Source organism: Hoplias malabaricus, chromosome 7 (assembly GCF_029633855.1).
Source record: "Hoplias malabaricus isolate fHopMal1 chromosome 7, fHopMal1.hap1, whole genome shotgun sequence".
Lineage (NCBI taxonomy): Eukaryota > Metazoa > Chordata > Actinopteri > Characiformes > Erythrinidae > Hoplias > Hoplias malabaricus.
The window spans coordinates 10,085,055-10,107,276 of record NC_089806.1 but is presented as its reverse complement, the minus strand read 5'-3'; the positions used below and the strand labels follow the sequence as shown (position 1 = coordinate 10,107,276).

Genomic DNA, 22,222 nt, shown 5'->3' with positions numbered 1-22,222 from the left:
AAGGACTGATGCCCTGTGATTCCGGGTAGGCTCCAGACCCATCGTGATCCCGAAATGGATAAGTGCTTACAGACAATTAAGCAAGCACCCAGTGATCAGGATGTAACTTAGTCAGGTACAACTTGAAAAGGAGACTGGAAGACATTGAGTGGCTCCAGCCACCATGCTTTTGGAGTTGAGTGGATAAGTGGACAAGAGGGCTGTCTCTTTGAGGCTGGGAGTTTCAGAGAGGAAAAGTCTGACTGTTATTTGTGCCTATGCTGTTTGATGAAGGTGAGCCAGGTGCAAAAGGAAACTTCTACCAACTCCATGGGATGGCGGTCTTCCTTTTAAGTCCAGAGGGTGTGTCTCTTTAACAGAGCGATTTCAAAGGTCAGCCTCCAGGAAAAACCTATGTAAAGGGGCTGGAAAGAAGACTGATTCCATTAGTTGAACATAAGATTCAGGTGAAGCAATGCGACTATTGACCACGTCATGGAACAACAGAATATCAAATATCTTCTCACACATAGTTTTGTGAAGGGTCATTTGACTTTGTCAATCCCATTCACATGTGTTTGTTTGATCTGGAGATGACCACCCTAAACACATAGGGCCACTGTTTGAGTGTGATGTGTTCTCCCTGTTTCTGTCTCCCTGAGTCTTTTGGTTTCTTTTCAAAAACACATGTCCCACGTGTGTTTGTGTGTCTAACTGTGAGTGTGAACCAATTACAAAAAAATTAATAACGAATGACACTGATCTTGATGAAAAGTAGTAGTAGTAGTAGTAGTAGTAATAATAATAATAATAATAATAATAACAGCAATAATAATAATAGCAACACAAAATAGATATTATAGCGTGATATAATAAATTACAATATTTAAAAATGATAAAAGTCTAATTATACAAATACAATATAATCATTAAGCGTTTATATTTAAAGAAATGATTTTTCGACAATAAATTTACCATATAATGTATGCTTTGTGCAGTGGACTTTTATTTTGCCTGTCCTGCTCGGCGCTGCTGTACTGTGCCGGTGGATCTGAGAGCAAAGGCGCCGCGGAGAGAGAGAGAGACGGAGAGAAAAGAGAAGAAAACACTCGGTTAAACTCGGTTTGGGTGAGTGTTTCTATAACGCTCTCATATCCCATGGCTCTCGCTGTCTCCCCTAACTGCGTCAAAGTGGTTAAAATGGAGGGTTGATGTGTTTAATATTGTATTTTATCACGAGTCTTCGGCGGCGGCGTCGTCGTTAGCACGCTAACGAGGCTAACGTGCTGCTAGTGTGTGCGCGAGACCCAGCTGTAGAATGATAGATTAGATAGATAGATAGATAAGATAGATAGATAGAGGTAGATAAAGAGAGACTTTAGGATTAAGCTGAGTAGGTAAACTTATATTAGATTATCTTTTAGAGTCACCATATAATTTTTTTACGAATTCGCCGTTCCACCTTAAATAGTACATATGGTGTCGTGGTATTGAACCATTTAAGGTGGAAAGGAAATTTCGAATATGGAGCCACCTTAAGGTCACAGATGTTTAACAGTACCAGCATCAGCGAATGCTATTTAGCTGTAATTTGAATGTACCCAGCCTTACGTGCCGGAGTTTAGGGCTTCCTGTTTTTTGTGTACATTGTGTTTGTATATATATATATATATATATATATATGAATGAGTATGTGCGTGTTAAACTGACCTCATAAAAACCTGGTGAACTGAATGAAGACTTCACAAGGTATAATATATTTCCTAAATGTGCAGGAGAAGATGATTCACTTGCCCATATTTGACATCATTCTGGATGAGAATTACCGAACACTTCAAATGTACTAATACTGATATTCCCCAGACATTTGGGTGACTCCTAATTTTACCTGTCTAAAAGGTAAAAAGGTGGTATTTTCTGCACTGGAGGCTACAAAATTTTACGTATCTTATATAGAAAATAGTTTAGAGTTCAAGGGAAGTTTGAGAATGGGGTAAAATGATTGACAAATTGATACAGCATTCTGAGATTTATTTAGTAAACATATGGAGCTCAGGTTTGTGATGGATCCTGTCATGTGATTCTGGGTAGACTCTGTGCCAATTGGGACCCAGGACAGGATGAAGTGGTTACAGGGAATGAATTAATGAATCGTGGAAGACACTATTGACTGTTGAAGAAACAAATATGATGTGACGTTAAACACATGTTTAAATAATAAATAGGAGAACGTTCTCCATTTAAAAAATCACAGAAAACATTCACTCATAAAATGTGGCCTTTGCAGAGGCTATGGAATTTTCCTAGAGTAGGATACACTCTGCTAATAATTAGAAATTGCATTAATATTTGCAACGTTATAGAAGATTGAAATTGGTTCCCTGTGGATGATGAAATAACACACTTAAAATCTGTAATGAGATGGCAATTTGGTGTTCAAACTTTTGCATAAGACTGTATATGAGCAGAGTTGTGTGTAACTGGCACAGAAATATTTATGATCTGGGAAAAAAAAAACCCTGATATTAAAGTCTCCCTGTTACGATTTACTCCCATAAATGATGTAGGTAGTTCAGCTGTAGCTGACGATTGTGAAGTCAGACGTCATCTTCCTAAAAGAAACACGTTTATTTGGTCTCAGGAATGATAAAGTGTGCAGTGTTGATTTTCCGATCTTGTGAATTATTTCGGAAAGGTCTTCAGATGAACTGCATTAAATGGACTGTTTTCTGTAGTTATTGTAGTGAGGTTGAATGAGCTTGTGCTTTAAAATCTGGAGATGATAAATGTGACAGGAAAGGTCATGGTGTTTTAAGTGGCATGTTAAATAAAAAAAATAAAAAACTTTAGATTTAGATGTTACTTTAGATTCTGATAACACAGAGCACATGTCCTTCATTGTTCTTGAAATCTTAGACTATTTGTGGGTTTTCTTGACATAAACAGCCATAATTTAGTCTTGCTTCACTTGAGCATAGATGTTAAGCAACTGGTTTTTGTAGCGGTATACGAGTTTTCTTGTCGCAATCGTCAGCGTACTTTACCATTGATTACATTCTAATATCTGCAGTTAAAACAACATTTCATCCTTCAAAATATCCCTACATTCAAATGAAATTACTTATTTTGATAAACATCGTAGAAATATGGAAATTATGGCAAAGGAAGTTTGCTTGTTTTATTAAAGGAGTTGGACAGAGGAGGCTATAGCTAAACTTAAGCAGTTCATATGTAAATGGCATTTATACTGGTCAAAAGTGTTTTTTAAACAGTTTCCTAAAACAGGGATGATAGAACCAAGTGCAGTCTTTCCTATTGTAAATCGGGTGAGGTGGGAGATTGGAAATTGCTGGCAGATGTAGGTAAACTATAAGTCCCACAGTGTATTACGTTGTGGTTGAGGTGAGGTAACATGGGTGGCATGGGCATATCAGATTTATAGAGATAGGTATTAGGAATTTATAGCAAAGTTTTCCACATCCTTTCTTATGTAGTTTGGTTTTAGGGGCCGAAAAACTAAGGACAACTGTGAAGGCGTTATCAGAAACTGATGAAAGGTCTAGTCAGTGGTCGTGGATTAGGAGCCCACAGACTAGTTGAGCAGCAGGTGAGTGGGGTAGTGTATTGTTATTGTGTTTGTTGATGGAACTGGTGGCACCAAGGACACATTAACTGTGCTAGTGGGGCTTGATATGGCCTTTGTCACCAGGGAGTCTGATGCAAAGCTACATTTAAGAGTATGGTAGGTGTGTAAAGCTAGCTTGGAGGCTGATGGGTCTGGGATGCCATACTTCACTGTTGAGCCACAGGTGTCGTTGGCTTAATTCAACCAAACACTGACAAGGGGAGGTGCCTGATGACTCCTTGAAAGAGCTAGTGATGCAGTGGGTTGTTTTGGTACTCCTGGCCTGGGCCCAATGATTTCCCTAAGTTGTTAAGGGTTGTTGGTTGCTGATTGGTTCATAAACAACCACAGCATTCTTAGTTTGTAGGTGTAGGATATTATTTTATTTAAATGTTTATAAGTGTAGCTGGTTGCTGCCTGGAACATAAACGACCACAGTGACCTTAGTGGTTAGGTGAAGGATTTAAATGTTCAATGAGAGATAACAGGAAGGTTGCAGGCAGGAATAAAGTGAGCTGGGTCCTGTATGAAGCTCTAATGGATTGGTATAGTATATATACTATATTTAATCCTGAGTATTATTAAGATTGCACTAACCACAGATTAACATGATTATACAAAAGGTAAGATTCATAAAGTGTCAACACTTTGTAGAATTATTGTGATAATACTGAAAATTTTTCCAAGGCTAATCTGATTAAAGCATGGGTAATGCCTCTGAAAGGTTTTTCCACCTAAGACGGCAAATTATATGCTGAAATTATTGATGCTTTAATTTGTGTGAATGCGTTATAAAATTTGTGACAAAAGTAATCCATTAATTTTGGGGTTTGCTAAATCATGTTGTTTATAAATCAAATAAAATGCTGTAACAACATAAATAAATAATAGATGTAATATATTATAGTTATCTAAAATAGATAAGTTTCAGCATCCCCATTTTGAGTTTTTATCCTAAAGACTTATTGTTCAAAAGTTATGTGATATTTAAAAATTATTCTCCACTTCAGGTGGGAGATCTACCCGAGATGTCTTTCCCTCCTCATCTCAACCGGCCACAGATTGGCATCCCTGCCATGCCCCCAGGGCTTCCCCCTCCCCAGTTTGCTGGATTTCCTCCTTCAATGCCTCCAGGTAAAGCTCATTTGAGAGAATGTGTCTTTTGCCTAGGACTTCATCAGTTTGACATTGGATGATTTCTGCTTTGTATCTTCTGAAATTCTAGTGAAAGGCTAGATCCGGCTTGATACTAAAAATGCATAACAGTGCAAAATAGCTAGTTTATTTACTCATTTATTTTGCTGAATGACGTCAAGTAAATATGAATCTTAATACAAGAGTTAGTAATTTTATACCAGCTGGAGTTACGTTTTGTTAGTGTGTCTTCAGTGTCAGATGGAAACCTTGTTTATTATATATTATAAAGTCAAAGCTACTTGAAATGCTCCTGAATTAAGGGGAATTAAAAAATGAATTATCAAAGCTTAAATAAAATTGAATATTAAACTTCTCTAATATTGTTGTTCCTCCCAAACAGGGACCCCAATGATACCAGTTCACATGGGTATCATGACATCAACCCCCACGGTAAACCACCTTATTTTCAGAGAAAATACTATTCTTTAATAACTTCAAACTAAAATTACTTTATATTACTGTTGCCTGATGTCTCTTAAAGTTTAGTTATTTTATGCCCTGAATATTTAATGCATTGTTTGATGGACTTAGAACATTTTTAACTTGATTGCTGTCAGCTAATTACTGTATATTTTTGTCTTTTGTGACCAGGTACTTGTGCCCACCGCTGTGCCGGTGGTCAGTAAAGTAGCAGCACCGAATAAGGAGGTTGCAGCTGCCCGTGCCAAGGAAAATGATGAGAACAATGGACCCACAACTACAGTGTTTGTTGGGAACATCTCAGAGAAAGCCTCAGACATGCTGATCAGACAGTTGCTCTCAGTAAGTACCAGGGCATTCTTATACATTTTGATATAAATAGAAAAGAATTCAGTCATCTCTGATATTGCATACCGTATAAATATACAGTGTACAACTCTAGCTATACACTCAGACATAATTTATTTATTTATTAATTTTTAAATAAAGCTTAATTAGTGTTTACATTTTTAGTTTATTTAGTGCTATTTAGATTAGAGACCAACCACTATGAAATGGTTCAGTTGATGTCTGTTGTTTCGGCCTAGAAATTCAGATTACTGACAATATTGGCTGATTACATTTTTATATTGATGACTTTATTGTTGGGGGGTGGTTCTAGAGGTAGTCTCTGTCACAGCTCTGTGGTCCTGGGCTTGTGGGTTCCAACTCACCCTCAGACCTCAGGTCACTGTTTGTGAGGAGTTCTCTCTGTGTCTACATGGGTATCCTCTTGGGTGCTCTTGTCCAAAGACACATGTTGGTAGGTGGACTGGCCATGCAAAAGGGTCCACAGGAGTGAGCATGTGATTGAGAGTGACTGGTCGAGTGGGTGTGATGGATTCCTTTTGTGTAAAGCAGTGACACAAAAGTTAGTTAATTAACTGTGTTGATATTATGTATGTTTGAGTTTATGCTCATAATTGTACACCGTAACTAATAGCAGATTTGCTAGTGACACAAATAAAAGGCCTTTGTTTTCCAGTCCTGGAGTTTTGTACCTTGTCACAGTTAATTAATTGGCCTTTTGATGCAGCCGACTGTAAAATCCACAAGTGTAAAATTCCAGTTCTTGGCTAATTGTACAAAAGTGCTCTAGTCTGTATACTGTGTCCTGTTTTTATTAGGGTTATCAAACCCTTTGTATTTGATATCTGTTGGTTTTCTGATTCAGATGTTACGTGGTTCTGCAGCTCATTTTGTGTTTCTTTTTGGGCTTTGGTCTGTCTGTTGTAAATGTTACAAGAGCACTACACATACATGAACAGAGAAAGCATTGACATGGAAATCTGTTATATTGTACTTGGGCAGATGGTCCATAGACTAACTAAACATTAAGATCGCCATAAACGCATCGCTCAGTGCAGTACATTTCCACAGTGGTTCAATCTATCCTGCCAATGATGGCCTTACACCAAACAAACTTTCAGGAGATATCACTGTTTCGGACACTCCAGAAACTGAGATGTCTTTTTCTCATCTTGATGTTCTGGTAACTGTGTGTTCGTTTATCATACGTTTTTACTATTTTTGACTGAAATAGTGAAACCTGCAAAATAATTCGGTGACTAAAAACATTGTGTCTTGTGACTTTCTTTTACAAGTCTTCCAGTATATGGTTGGTCAGCATTGGTCTAGTCAATGAAAATGTAATATATGTATATTTACTATGCCCCCCACCCCTTTAGATTTAATGAGTTAATGCACAGCAGAAAGCATAGTCACACAGGGAATTTGGGGGATTGAGGTCAGTGGGATAATGTGAAGTGATCTTTTCCTCAGTTATTTGCATAAGAATTAGTTCACAGTCCACCTGTGATTATAACTTTGTTTAAACTTACTCAGTCATAATATTTTTTAGCTATTAACAACTGTTTCAAACTTAATGATGTACTACATTTGTCCCTCAGAAATGTGGCTTAGTCTTGAGTTGGAAACGAGTTCAAGGAGCTTCCGGAAAGCTTCAAGGTAAAACCAGTTTTTTTTATGCAGGACTGCTTTTTTTTTTTCCTTACACCTTGTCTGATTGTGTAATGTGACAATTTTGTTTCCTCTTTGGTGTGTGTGATAGCTTTTGGTTTCTGTGAGTATAAAGAGCCAGAGTCTACTCTGAGAGCTCTGAGGCTGCTTCACGAGCTGCAAGTGGGAGAGAAGAAACTGCTGGTGAAGGTGGACGCCAAAACCAAAGCCCAGCTGGATGAGTGGAAAGCCAAAAAGAGGAGCACCAATGGGGTGAGACATAACAATGTCCTGTCCACCTTGTAAAACTGTTTGTGTTGTATTATCCCAACAATATATGATTAAACAGGGCGAATATTTGGAGAAACTAATATGAGATGGTTTGCAAAGATTTTCTTTGCCAGTGTGATGTTATGTGTTTGGAGGGTCCTCGTAATCCATCAAACAAACTTTTATTTGATCTAGAGTAATTCGGGCTTCTCTTCACCATTATTTTATAATTGTAAGCAATCTAATAGCAATGTGTCACAGTACAGTATCTAAATAATATTGTGCCCAAATATTTTAATTGTTAATAATTAATAAAATTAATATTTTAATTAGAATGAGAAGAATGAAGGTGAGGAAGAGGAGGAGGTTTTGGATGAAGAAACCCAGAAACGGGACCAAATAGTGAAGGGAGCTATCGATGGCCTGATTCGTGAGTATTCCAATGAACTCAACGCACCGTCTCAGGATGACGATCCCAACCGCCGCAAGAAGAAGAAAGAGAAGAAAGAAGAGGTACACTTAATTTTTTCAGACAAGGCCTTGACTTGCTCTAAGCCTATATATATCAGCCATAACTGTGACTACCTCCTTGTTATTAAACTCACTGTCAGTTCTCTTTGCTTCACTGATCAAATCGGAGCACTTAAACAGTTACAGATTGTAGTCCATCTGTTGCTCAGCACAAATTGTTTGCCTTTTTTCACCGTTCTTCCACGGTCAAGACCCCCACAGGTCCGCTGCGAAGCGGGTACGATTAGAGAGGTTTTGTGTTAGTGTATTTCCCTGGTACGGGTGGATCAGACACGTCAGTGCTGCTGGAGTTGTTAAAGCCATCAGTGTCACTGCTGAAATGGGAATAGTCAACCAACCAAAAATATCCAGCTGAAAGTGTCCTGTGCCCACAGGGTTTAAAAACTCCAGCAGCACTGCTGTGTTTGATCCACTCACACCATAACAACACACACTAATATAGCGCCACCACGTCAGAGTCACTGCAGCGCTGAGAACGATCCACCACCCAAATCATACCTGCTCTGACCTGACCATTGAAGTGCAGGGTGGAATGGGGATAAAGTATGCAGAGACAAAGGTGAACTACAGAGTGCTCCTGTATGGTCAGTGGAGCTGATAAATTGGACAGTGAGTGTAGATAAGGTAGGTGTTCATAAATCAGTGATTGTTCAGTGTGTCTGTCTGTATATCAGTGCTTGTCAACGCATGCGATTAATTTGGTAGATTTAACGTTACCATATAAATCATTCCAAACTTGGCCTCCCATCATTCACTTGTTTTACAGAATCTAGTGACCTATAAGCTGTTTAATTAGCGATGTAAGAACAGTATCATTACTGTTGAGTTCAGAAAGGATATAACATTATTTTAATGCTGAAATATGGATTAAATCTCATGACTAACACTTACCATCTCTCTCTCTCGCGCGCGCCCACATACACATGCACAAACAGCTGCTGTGAGAATTCCAGCACTTTTCTTTTTCCCAGTCTGCCTAATGTAATCCACACGTTTATCTCTCATAAAGTTGTCGGAGCTGGAATATAGAGGTGTTTTATTGTCTGAGTTGTGAGCTGCGTGCTTCAGTTTTCTCAATTAAAGCTTGTGTTTGAGCTTTGTTGTTTGATGTTAACTCTCTCCTTGAAACATTTACTCAGCAGTTTAAGAGATTCTAATTTGAAATATCATAAATATAAATAAAAAGAAGGATTTCCTCTAACATATTACTTTGTTTTTTAAATTGATTGGCACTAAAATATTTAATTTGTCCTTGTTTTAGGAGGACATCAATGCCATAGAAATGGAAGAGGACAAAAGAGATTTGATCTCCAGGGAGATCAACAAATTCCGGGACACTCACAAGGTAAAACATTAATTTTATTATTTTATGTTCCAGGTAGAGAACAAAAAACTGCACACTCCTATTTGTGACTGTATTAGTATAGTAGCTCAACCAGCAGAATCTGACTAGAATAACTATCCTGAGCCCTGAATACTGGATTGGCTTTTTTGGCCTGGCCACAAATCATTTAATTTGAGAGGCTTTATTTTATGATTGTTCTATTCACATTGCAGATTATTATGAACAAGCTTCTTAGACTCAGATTAAGCCTAGTCACAATCTAAAACACTTTCAATTTGCCTTTTATATATTTAAAACATGTTTTAATCTGGGACTGGGTCTAATCTCAGTTCTAGAGGCTATCTCTGTCCGATATACATTAGTGGTTTTAAGTGCCACAACAGACGGACAGGTCATCAATTTTGAGGGCTCAGACACATAAAATGCATGCACGTAATGTAAACTTCCCTCAAAGCTAATCTGTTCATTAAACCCCACCATTATGATAGAGATCATATGGTGACTAAAGCAAGATGAATCTCACAGCTTTGGAAAAAGTTGCAAGGATAGGATGTAAGTATGAGCTTTCCATTCTTTTCTACATATATTGGGCGCCCCCTTCTGGAGGATTTGCACAGGGGCAACTGTGCCTGTTTTTTTGGGAATTTCAATGCCAAATTCTATTATGGATCTTATAAAGCAACTTACTGAGGTATGAACAGTCTTAGCCAACATATATTTGGCCTGTGTAATGCAGATACGGCAAGCAGATATTTCGTTTCTACAACAATTCATTCCCAGTATTCTGATTACGTCAATATGCCTTTAAATGTCTGAGACCTCTGTCCCCAAGCAGCCAGTGAACCTGTGTGAATCCCCTGTTTTATTAAGATTATGTTCATGACATGTAAATGATTGCTGCTGATTGAATAACCACTGCAGTGAATTGGCTGAGAGGCCAGTGTGACAGTAGGGGGCGCCCTTCCACAGCACTCGGATACTCTGAAGACATTGCAGGTATGAGCCAGCCCTGTGTGTTTGTGCCTGTGAGCACTCATTTTTCCTGCTTGCTTGTGTGCACCTTTTACCTTTCTTTCCTTCTTTCTATTTTTCTATTTTCTGTTTATTTACATAAACAGAAAACTTACATATATATATTTAACGTCTCTACATTTTTTTTTTAGTATTTGTGTTATTGCCCCCACCTGCGGTATTAGCATTTACAGCATATCTGATTAGTCATTCGTTGGCAGATATATTTGTCCTTTTTAGGATTTCTGGAGATTTGAATTTTAAGTTAATCCTAATTAAGTTATTAACTCAGTTAAAAAATATTACATTTTAAATCCTTTCAGAAGCTGTCCCTCTTTCTTACTGTTTTATTTTTTTCATCTGTGTACCCTTTTTGCCCTTGCATGCATTACACCCACAGTTTTCGGAATATACCTCAGTTGTTTTTGCCAAAAAATGGGGCAAAAAAGAAAAGAAATACAGCCACGTTTTGCTCATGAGAACATTGGGTAGGGCCTGAACAATGATGTAGTACTTACGTGTTAGGCTCCTGGTGTGTTCTGAAAACTGTAAGTGTGATGCTGGCTTAAATTCTTTTCCTACTTACTGAGTCTAAACTCCTGGAGGACCAGGGAAGCCGGCAGCGGGGTAAGCCAGCCTCTACAAATTCATTTGTTGCCCTTTCTGTCCAAACATGAAAGCTGAGATCAACAGAATATCGTTATGCAATGCACCTGTCACCACTTTTTCCCAGAATGTTTGGAAGTTGTTGTTAAGGTTGCTTGTGGTGAACATCATGTAACAAGAAGCAAATTTTCTTTCTGAAATTTATGAATTTCTCCTGCAAATCCTTTGACCTGCTTTTCCTCCCAGGCCTAACAATAAAGGCTTGTAGGGGCAGCGAAGCTCTGAATCCATAGCACATCACCTGTAAGTCCAAAATAACTAGTTTCACAAGGATTGATGAAACATTTCTTTTGCTGATGTTATGAGGTGGAAACCTATTTTTCAGCGTCCTTATCTGATTTGTGAACCTTGTTGTTTTAAATTATGGGAATTAGGACTGTAAAAATAAAGTGGTTTCCAGGTTTCTTTTTGTTTTATGGGTTTAAAGGGGATGAATATGTGCAAGGAATAATATATTTAATGTTAAATCTCTAAGGAAAACAACTCTGGAAACCCATGGTTGCTCTCTGCTGTGAGAAACCATGTTGGATTTTTAGTTTAGGACCATTACTTTCCTCTAGTTTACTTAATATAGTTTAAAGGAGTAACTACACTGTACATGTTAATTCAGCTAACATTGAATGTAAGGTAAAAAAAGTCTTTTTTTGTATAAATTGCTAACTGATAGCTTTTTTGCTTCATCAGTTGTTAGCAGAATTAACATAGTTGACAGTTAACATTTCTGTAATGGAGGGGGATCTTCAGAACTATGTACAGATATTATCCTCATTCCAGGCAGTTTGATTGGGTAGAAGAACTGTAAACCACTTCTCTGCAGTCTAGAGTTCAGTCATATTGTCCATTTGTTTGCTGTTGATATTTGCCACTTAGGCCCTGTCTCTGTCACTTTCTGCAGAAACTGGAGGAGGAGAAAGGCAAGCGAGAGAAGGAGCGTCAGGAGTTGGAGCGGGAACGAAGGGAGAGGGATAAAGAACGAGAGAGGGAGCGCGAGAGGAGGGACCGCGAGAGGGAGAAGGACAGGGAGAGGGAGAGGGAACGTGAGAGAGAAAGAGAGAGGGACAGGGAGCGTGACCGAGAGCGCGAGCGAACCAAGGAGCGAGAGAGGGAAAGAGACTGGGACAGGAGCAGAGACCACAGTGAGGATCGCAGCAGATCCAGGTAAATATCCGCTCAAAATCCCTAATCTCACTGTTATCATGGGATACGAAGTCCACAGTCCTGGACCATGACCGTCTATACGGCATAGACAAGGAGTGTATCAAACATTTCACACATTTCTGGATACTAAAGGCTAGAGATTGTTTTATTACAAACTGACAAGCTGTCAAATTGCAAAAAGTGTTCCTTTCTGTGATGGCAGTTACGTTATAGAGCAATGCATTTGCATGTGGAAGATTTTAAACAGTTGCTGTGTTTTCACATCTTCACCTTGGGCTGGACGATATTGTCAAAATTTATATCACGATATGTTTCTTAATTCCGGTCGATACAATATAATTCCGATATTGATATGAACAATATAAAACCACAGACAAACTGCCTAGAAAAAAAACAAGAAATTTTAAAGTTAGTCAGTGACAGATGATGTAACTAATGTATAATGAAGTATGTGTTTAAAAAAAGTCATCTAGTATTGAATAAATTTCCAGGCCTATCCTCACCTTTTTAATCTCTGCTTCGCTTTCATTGGCTGTTTTTTATTTTTGTTCATTTTGAACCCTAGGGTTTATATGTTGTGTTCAGTTACAAGAATCACAATCTCTCACTGTTTTTTAAAAATTTATTTATTATTATTATTATTAAGTGTGCTTGTTAAAATGGCCTAAACATTGTGTAGTGCTCACCTAGCTCCACTGGGTCTTTGTCATAATGTATTTGGAAAATAACATTTGTTGAAAAGCAAATTGTAGTAAACCATTAACTGTGTGTCTAAATTTGCACACAGAGAGTAATATTTAACCAAGTCATTTCGTGTTTGTTGTTTTGTAATGTGTGGATGTTTAGTGACGTTATGTGCTTCTGAATTAATTCTTAATTGGTCTTGATGCTTTCAGAGAACAAAGTCGTGACCGAGACAGAGACAAGGATAAGAAACGGGACCGTGAGGAAGATGAAGAGGAAGCTTATGAGCGTCGCAAGCTGGAGCGGAAGCTCAGGGAGAAGGAGGCTGCCTATCAGGAGGTACACAATGGGTTTTCATTATGGCTTGTTCTGTGTAAATACTCTTGCTGCTGTTCTAGTTAAACTTTAGAGTACATGCATCCGCCGATCAGCCATAACATTAAAACTGCCTGTCTATGTGTAATGTTGGAATGAAGGGGTCTGACATCTGACACATTTCTGTCAAAGCCAGAATTTTTTAGCATTTTGTAAAAAAACAAAACTCTAAAACTACGCATTATTTAAAAAAATGTAAATATAACAATTTTCAAATGATATGAATTCAGTCTGTAAAATAACAGATGCTCTTATTCATTCATTGTCTGTAAGCGTTTATTCAGTTCAGGGTCGTGGTGGGTCCGGAGCCTACACAGAATCACTGGGTGCAAGGCAGGAACACACCCTGGAGGGGGCGCCAGTCCTTCACAGGGCAACACACACATTCACTCACACACTCACACCTACGGACACTTTTGAGTCGCCAATCCCAGATGCTCTTATCCGGTATGATTTACCAAAGTGTTTTTTGATTACTGTCATATTGTTAAAAGCCACACACTGCAGATTCATTCTTTATTGTGTTTTAAAGCGGCTAAAAAACTGGGAGTTGAGAGAAAGAAAGAAAGCAAGAGACTATGCCAAGGAAGCAGAGAGAGATGATGAGCGCCGAAGAGAGACGGTATGGGAGTGCTGTTTCTGTCATATCTCACTGTAGAAGAGTATTTTTAACAAGCACATCTAAGATTTTTTTGTTGTTGTTGTTTAGCAGCATGCAGGGAATAAAATAATGGATAAATATAAATGATTGTAATCAGCTTTGTGGAAAGACCTGGAACAGTGTTTGAAATATGAACATATCTTATTGGGAAAATTGTATGAGCGCCATTATTGGAATTCATATTCGCTAATAGAAAATATTTTCCCTTGTGTCTCACAAACAGGCTAAAGAAGCCAAACGGCTAAAAGAGTTCTTGGAGGACTATGATGACGACCGGGATGATCCCAAGTATTATAAGTACGTTCTAGAGCCTTCTATGGAAAATGTCTCAATCAAGGCACATTTTAACATAGTACCTTTTAAGAGATATATTATGACATGTCTTTTAACTTTATTCTGCTTTTTGGAGTAAACAATTTTAATAAAAACCTGGATTTACACACCTTATTTTTGTAAAAACTTGAGCAAAACTCTCTTGCAATCAGTTGTACTTACAGATACGCAGGCTTTTTTCTACACTTTGTTTTCAAACTTATAGTGCAACAGGTGAATAAGGTCTTAAAGCAGGGGTGGGCAATCTTATCCACAAAGGGCTGGTGTGGCTGCTGGGTTTTGTTCCAACCAACCAGAAGGTCACACGATCAGTTGTTTTACTGAGACTAACTAATTAAAGGAGTGAAATTAGGTGTGCCTCGGCCTGAATGGACTGAAATCCAGCAGCCACACTTTGGGGACAAGATTGCCCACCCCTGCCTTGAACCAAATGTGGCATTACAAGCTAAAGGACAGTGAGCTGTGGCGCCTACCAACATGGATGTATGTATAGCTGCATTTACTCAGTGGAGGAATTTACAGAATGTTTTTGCACAGCTAAAACTATACAGATTTACACCTTTACACAGAGCAACTGACAAAAGCCCTTTGTACTTGCTAGAAAACAAACTCGGACTGAACACAAATAGGTTAGAGTCTAAAATACCCTTAACTTTAGACAATGCCAAAAAAGGGCCAGCCTCGACACCTAGGAAAATACTTTACAAATGCATAAATGTTTCACAAATTAATACGTCCCAATCTGTCTCTCACGGTATGCAGTTTGTACAAATGCAGGTTTTGGGTTTCATAGATATATCATAACTTTATGCGAAAGTAAATGCATTTGTTTAAAGTTACATTGCATATATTTGTAAAGTCAAAGTCTCAAATTTAAATTGTATTTGTAAATCCTTGAATCTGAATTTATGAGTTAAGTCACTCGCATGTTTTCCACAAGGTTTTTGTTCATTTCCTGTTGAGAATTTTGGGATTTTGAGACTTTCACATTTCACCCGATCCAAATCCAAATGCAGCCTGATCCGCAAATGTGGCCAGCAGGAGAACGAGCCACTGCTAAGTCGACACAGATTGGGATGTATCTATTTGTGAATAGTAAAACATGTTTCTGACTTGTTGAATTTGTGAATTAACATTTACAGATTTGTAAAAGTATTTTGAGACTAATCTCTCTATATACAAAACTGCTTACTCAGAAAATGTCATTCAAAGCACGCAAATATTTAAATTAACCTTGAGTTAGTTTTTATAAATATTCTGAATGGTACTACTGGCAGAGAAACATGGGCCACAATGCAGAAACTGGCCAATAAGCCAACCAGTTAAATGTAATCTATGTCTTATCTGATGCTGAAAAGACTTTTCTCAGCACAGAGTGCTACATTAATTGGAGCCTGAATTTAGCTTCTTTATAGTCCATGAGTCATAGCCCTCCCACTTGCTCTTGATTTATTTCCATAGTCTCACACTGTCGCTATGTATGTGTGTGCTGTTTTGTGTTTGACCTGTAGGGGCAGCGCACTGCAGAAGCGCCTGCGGGACAGAGAGAAGGAGATGGAATTAGATGAGAGAGACAGGAAGCGAGAGAAAGAAGAACTGGAGGAGATCAGGCAGAGGCTGCTGGCTGAGGGACATCCGGATCCAGACGCAGAGTTGCGCAGGGTATGCCTACACATTGCTCATTTTCTCTCTTGTTATAGGCACATGCTTGCAGAGATGTCTTTTGAAATTGACGCCATTATGCAACATTATACAATTTTCATTGTATTATATTTACCCTTAAACTGAGTTTATCTTAGTTTTATTCCCCAGTAAAGAGACATTGCTTGTTGAGCTGGAGTGATATGCTGCTAAAACCACATGTGAAATTTGACCTTGTCTGTGTAGTTCATTTAAGATTTGTTTTATATTTATTTATTTATTTATTATTAAATCAGGGTCAAATAAAGGACAGTCTATTAATTTGCATTGCTGTGCCAACTGTAGAAACCAGCATTAATTAGTATGGGTATTAATTCTCCGCTTTTATTTGCTGCTGGGCAAATTACTTGATTGAATGTTAAAAGATGCCACAATATTAAACCCTTTGTTGTGGTTTAACGCTAATGTTCATAACCTAGTAATCAGTCTCATCAATGCCATGAAACCGATACACATGCTTGTTCAAGATTGGTGATTGGGTGTCTAAATTACATCCCAACATCCTGCAAGTACTTTTGTAATATTTCCATCTAAAAAGCTAAGTACAAAGGTTGTCAAAGACCTGGAAATTTTGAAGTCTGACAAGTATGCAAAGCCAGCATTAATGTTTATTGTGCTGCATTGGTACTAAGCGTTGATTTTATTTACTTTTGTTTGTTCCCCACAGATGGAGGAAGAGGCAGAACGTTTGCGGCAGCCGCCCATAAAGCCAGAGCCCGAGGAGGTGCGAGAGCACAAGCCATCTCGGGAGGAGCGGGAAAGGGGTCGTGATCGGGACAGACGTCGCGTGGTGGAAACGCACCCTCAGCCACGGTCAGACGACGATGTTGAGGATGGAGAGGAAGTGGAGGATGAAGAAGACTCTAAACCATGCCTCAAGCCAACCATGAGGCCCATAATGGCTGCCCCCTCTGTGTCCTCGGCCAGTGGCAACGCCACACCCAACACACCCAGAGACGAGTCGCCCTGTGGAATCATTATTCCCCACGAAAACTCGCCTCCAGACAACCAACCTCAGGAGGAACACCGGCCAAAAATTGGCCTCAGTCTCAAATTAGGTGAGGCAGCATAACTACAAGGAAATTGATTGGATAATAATGATAATAGATAATAACTTCACTGTTTAAAAATGAGTAGTGATTTAAAGTCAATTTAACAGGTTTGCACTGGTTTATAAAATATTTGAATGACCAAAGAAAAGCAAAAACTTAGAGAAGCAAAATTAATACTTTAGATCAATATTTTTAAAATGTCCATTGTAATAATAATATAAATTTACTTTGAATTTTGCACTGAATTTTGTGTAACACTGCTGTTTCCTGGTCCTAAGGTGCCACAGGCAGCCCCAGCCAACCAAATGTAGGCAAACGTAAGAAGTTGCCGGTGGAAAGTGTCTTCAACCGCTTTGATGACGATGAAGTGGATGAGGTGCCTCGAAAACGGAAGCTAGTGCCTTTGGACTATGAGGATGAAGACAAGGGTGGTCTTGGAGCAGACGGTGCCGGGGCAGGAGGAGGCAAAGGGGCAAACACAGAGGAGAAACGCAAACACATCAAAAGTCTAATTGAGAAAATCCCTACTGCCAAACCAGAACTCTTCAACTACCCACTTGACTGGTCTGTGGTGGACACGGTAAGCACATTCACCCATGCACATGAATTCCAATATTAAAAAAGAATTATCATAGTTGCACCAAGTGCTTTTCTTGACACCCAAAGCGCTTTACTTTTTTAAGACATTAGGGAGTCGCCTCAACCAAAGCCACCAACAATGAGTAACATCCACCTGGATTGTACGATGGCAGACAGTCAGCAGCAGTACATTCACCACATATTTGCTCTTAAATACAGGGGATGAATCCAGCTTTTTGAAGTTGGAGAGGATTTAGGAAACTACAAGTTGCCAAAAGTTAAACAAATGAAGGAATAAGCAGGGAAACCAGCTACGGTTTGAAGAAATGCCCAGGGATTTTGTATGACTTCAGGGTCAGGACACTGAATGTGTCATTTATTCAGTACATTGCCCCCATGACTGCACTTTAGTTTTAGGATCCACACAGACACAGAGGAGTACATCCATTGTTGGGCACTACCAAAAAAACTACATGACTCTCCTTGGCTCGGCACAGCTCTTTTGCTTTTCTACTGGCAAAATCTGGTATCTGGTCCTGGTCCCTGGAACCGGGTACTTTTTCATTCCCAGTTCGCTCCGTGTTCCAACCGTGCCAAGTAGGTACCAAATGGTGACATGTAAACTCTGCAGAGACATGCCAATCACCATGAATTGCAGAGCTCATTCAAGTCCAGCACAAACTCACCACTTGTAAAATCTCTACAACAGTTTTTTACATTTATTTTTATCGGACAAAAATTTCCAGTGAAAGCCAAACATGCAACTAGTAAAATTGATCTGTGAGAACTGGGGCACGGAGCGGTGTTCATTCCAGAAAACAAAAATAACACGGGTATTCACGATGTTTTCACGACGTTTTCAAAGCTAGCAATTCCTGTTAGAGGCGGGTTTTGTGACGTCACCTGCTCCCTTTTGCGGGGGATCTGTGCCAGTGGAAAAGCGAGAAGCTTAAAGCGTATCGTGTAGAGCCGGACCCATGCGGTAGAAAAGCACCATAAAATTATCTGATGTTTTCAGTTCTCATTTGGGACCCTTTGCTATGTGGTGCTGAATGTAGTACATGTGGGATTGTGACTGGAATACATGCAACTTATGTAAATCCAACTTTACATTCCTTAAAACATCACATAAGCACTTAAAAGCAATGACCATAGTTTTACTTTTTAACCGTTGATTTTAAATTTTTGGCTGTTCGTATTATGGCTTTGGAACTACACTGTTATTCATGATTATGGTGAAGAAAGAAGTTTTTCTTGTAAGAATGTTAGATTTACATGGACATAACTGGAGGGTCCACATTGCCATGTTTATCCATGCTCTTTCACTGATTTACTCCTTACTGCATAGACTCTAATGGAGAAGCGCATCCGACCTTGGATCAATAAGAAGATTGTGGAATACATTGGTGAGGAGGAAGCCACGCTAGTTGACTTTGTTTGCTCAAAGGTAAATAAATGCTCATGTTCTCTGCCTGTGCTCTTGGAGGTAGATTGAATGAATTTTATGGAATTAATTTATCTATTACAATAAGATTACACATACACACATAGCTATATACAGCCCTAGCAATCCCGAAAATACACACACAATTTGCCCTTCCCTCGATACCAAAGAATTAAGTTTATTTTAATTATTCATTCATTCATTAATCTTTTATGGAGTGTTTACAGTGTTTTGGTGATTTTCATAGGTCAATATAAAATAAATAAATTAAGAAATGCCCTCCTCGGAATCTTACATAGTGCTGTTTCTGCAGTGCTGAGCCCTAAGCAGTGATGATACTTTATTCTCCCTATTACATTGTGAAGCATCACGTTGATTTTGAAGCTGTAAATTTAAGGTTAAAATATTAAGCAGTGTTCCTTTAAGGAATTATCAAGATTGGAGCCAAGTTTGATTTTTGAATGTATGAAGCATAGTTGTGTAAACTTTGAAAGTATCTTGAGTAGGGGCGGGCGATATGGCCCTAAAATAATATCACAATATTTCAAGGTTTTTTGGCGATAACGATATTCTTGGCAATTAAAATAAATAAATAAATAAAAACACTGAAAACTAATTTTATTAGTTTCAAGATCACACAATTTCAACAAAATAAATGTTATATTAAATGTATTCATTTATTAATATATTTAATTTCTTATTTAAATTCTATTTAATTACATTTTATTTTTGTATAAATCTAACCGTTTCAAACATTCAGAAGAAACGCGTAAATCTTTGCTTATTTTGTAAACAACCGTAACTTACCAAGATTCTGACATTGTATAAAAATATTTCGAATACTGATTTTATTTCAAAACTACCTCCACATGACTGAAGTCACTCATCTTTTTGAGCAAATTTCTGAAGGCAGAGCAAATTTATTTTTTACCATATCGCTGTGCCTAAATGACTCGCGTAATGAATGTACGCCGTGTTACGTGTAACTGCAATGATGCATTACGTAAATAAGTCAGAATATTACAATATTTATTTATTTATTTTGTGACAGTGTACACGATACGATATGACACAGCCCTAATCTTGAGTGTTTTGCATGTACAACTTTTGAAAACGTCATTGTTGAACAGGTTTTCACGTTTTGAAGAAGTGTTCACTCAGTGCATTGTTGTGCTAACTGTAATTAGATACATTTCTAAATGTATTGAGTCCACTATTTTATAAAAAAACAAAAAAACAAACAAACAAACATTTTTTTAGCTTTTGTTATTTCGCTTTTTGACTTTAATGTGCTTCTTCACAGGTGATGGCTCACAGTACGCCGCAGGGCATCTTAGATGATGTTGCTATGGTGAGTAGTAACATGAACGGCATTAATGGAAACCCAAAAATATATAATTAGGAACTAAAATATTTTTAAATAAGGGTTTTGTTCTAAATTCTTGTTACTGTACGCCATTGGGTAACTTAACTTCGAGCTGCATGAGCCTCATATCTCTGAGTACAAAATCGAGTGAAGGGTTTTTGAGCTGTGGAGTTCAGCTCAGCACAGAGGGACATTGCACACAGACACATTCGTTGACGATAAAAAGCCCTTTCTGAGAGCAAATCTCCGACTGGTACTGGAGAAACAGAAAAGTTTAGAAAATAAGCGAAATAAGATGATTCTACACTGTTTAGAAGCATAACAGGTTTTCCTGTGAACTCCAGATCTCACACACTGTGCTTTATTCTCACAAAGTCAACTGAAGGGTCTTCTGAATATGTTGCCTGTTTTCGGCTTCATTCCTCTTTCTTTTAAATCAAAATCGGTGATGAACTCACAACTGTGGTGGGCTACTGGGCTTGTGTAATTTTCCCCCACCCATTATGAGTGTGAGCTCCCACAGCGCCCCCTCCCTGTGGCTTTCAAAAGTACGTGAATGAACTCTGGCCTAGTACTTGGTCACAGTACAGAAATTTCTCACACCCCACATGTTGTAATTTTGAAATACTGTGGTATACAGTGTTACATTAATCCCACCCAACACTAGCATTTAATAAAAATGTTACTTGTGCAGTTGGACTATTTTTAAATCCTCTTATCATCCTACAATAATTCTATGCAAATATATACATTTATCTTGTGCAGGTGTTGGATGAAGAAGCTGAAGTTTTCATCGTGAAGATGTGGAGGTTATTGATTTATGAAACAGAGGCCAAGAAGATTGGACTTGGCAAATGAACAAGCACTGAATGAGGATCAAAACCGCTCTTGACTTCCCAGTTTTATCAGCGCAATTCCTGAAGAGAAAGAAACAGACAATTTGGGGGAAACTCAACAAATTTAAAAAAATGTTAGACCCAGCAACATACATTCAGCAGTTTCATGAAATTAAAAAAAAGGTTTTTGGTTTGTTTTCTCTCTCCACTCTCCTGTGACTGTATTAAGTTAGTGAGCACTGGATTTAAAACTTTGTCCTAGCGACTCCCTTGACTTACCACTGAAGAAGTTGGTGAGGTAATGTTTCCTCAGGGCTCATCGTTTAATTTGATTCTTTTTTTTTTGGCATCGTCTCATGCCTGCTTTAGTGTAGAATGGATGTCTCTGTGAAAACAGTATTTTATTGCATTGTCCCACTGTAATATATGCCAATCAAGTCTGGGTTACAATTTTATTTTATTCTTTCGCTAGCGGAGTTGAGTTGTACCAAAGAGTTTATCCCCGCTGCAGTGTCACGTCGCGTGACACGTCTTTCCACTTTAAAACGGAAAAATGCTGAACAGATTTGACCCAGCACGGTTCTGGAAGTCTCTGGCTAGATTGATCTTAATGTGTGCAAACATGAAAACAGTGGTCTCTGTTTTTGTATTTACTAGTGGATGTGTTTTCAATAAAGGTGATCTTTTTTTATAAAATTAATTTCCAATTTTTTTTTTTTTTTATAAAATTAAAATTCCGATCTAACAGAATGAATGATAAATCAATCTGCGTGAAGCAGCCTTTCCGTGTTCAAAATAGACATTTCAACAGGAGGATGCCATGCCCAGCCTGCAGAGGAACAATGCTCCAGTGCACAAAAAGACTGGAAATTTGCAAGAGTGAAATCGCTTAATGTCTGAATAAAATCACTTGAGTCTCACTAGAGTTGCAGTGTGCTCCCATCCTCTTAATCGTTTGGTGTGAGGGGGGTCAAGAGTGCGGTCTTGCTAA

General features: G+C 38.3%; 1 protein-coding gene across 2 annotated transcripts; it reads left to right on the top strand.

Annotated features, from left to right (window-relative positions):
- The first annotated feature begins 982 nt into the window (after window positions 1–982).
- rbm25b (RNA binding motif protein 25b) lies at window positions 983–21,931 on the top strand. 2 transcript variants are annotated; one of them, XM_066676617.1, is made up of 18 exons: window positions 983–1,107; window positions 4,615–4,738; window positions 5,142–5,191; window positions 5,393–5,563; window positions 7,171–7,228; window positions 7,332–7,492; window positions 7,823–8,002; window positions 9,282–9,365; window positions 11,938–12,200; window positions 13,097–13,223; window positions 13,792–13,881; window positions 14,144–14,217; window positions 15,765–15,915; window positions 16,622–17,012; window positions 17,285–17,586; window positions 18,934–19,032; window positions 20,333–20,380; window positions 21,161–21,931. In XM_066676617.1, the coding sequence occupies exons 2-18, from the start codon at window positions 4,633–4,635 to the stop codon at window positions 21,251–21,253; spliced, it is 2,448 nt and encodes an 815-aa protein (XP_066532714.1). In that variant the 5' UTR covers window positions 983–1,107; window positions 4,615–4,632; the 3' UTR covers window positions 21,254–21,931. The 2 variants fall into 2 exon arrangements, with proteins under 2 accessions (XP_066532714.1, XP_066532713.1); XM_066676616.1 differs by lacking the exon at window positions 983–1,107 and adding an exon at window positions 3,488–3,586.
- Window positions 21,932–22,222: the final 291 nt, after the last annotated feature.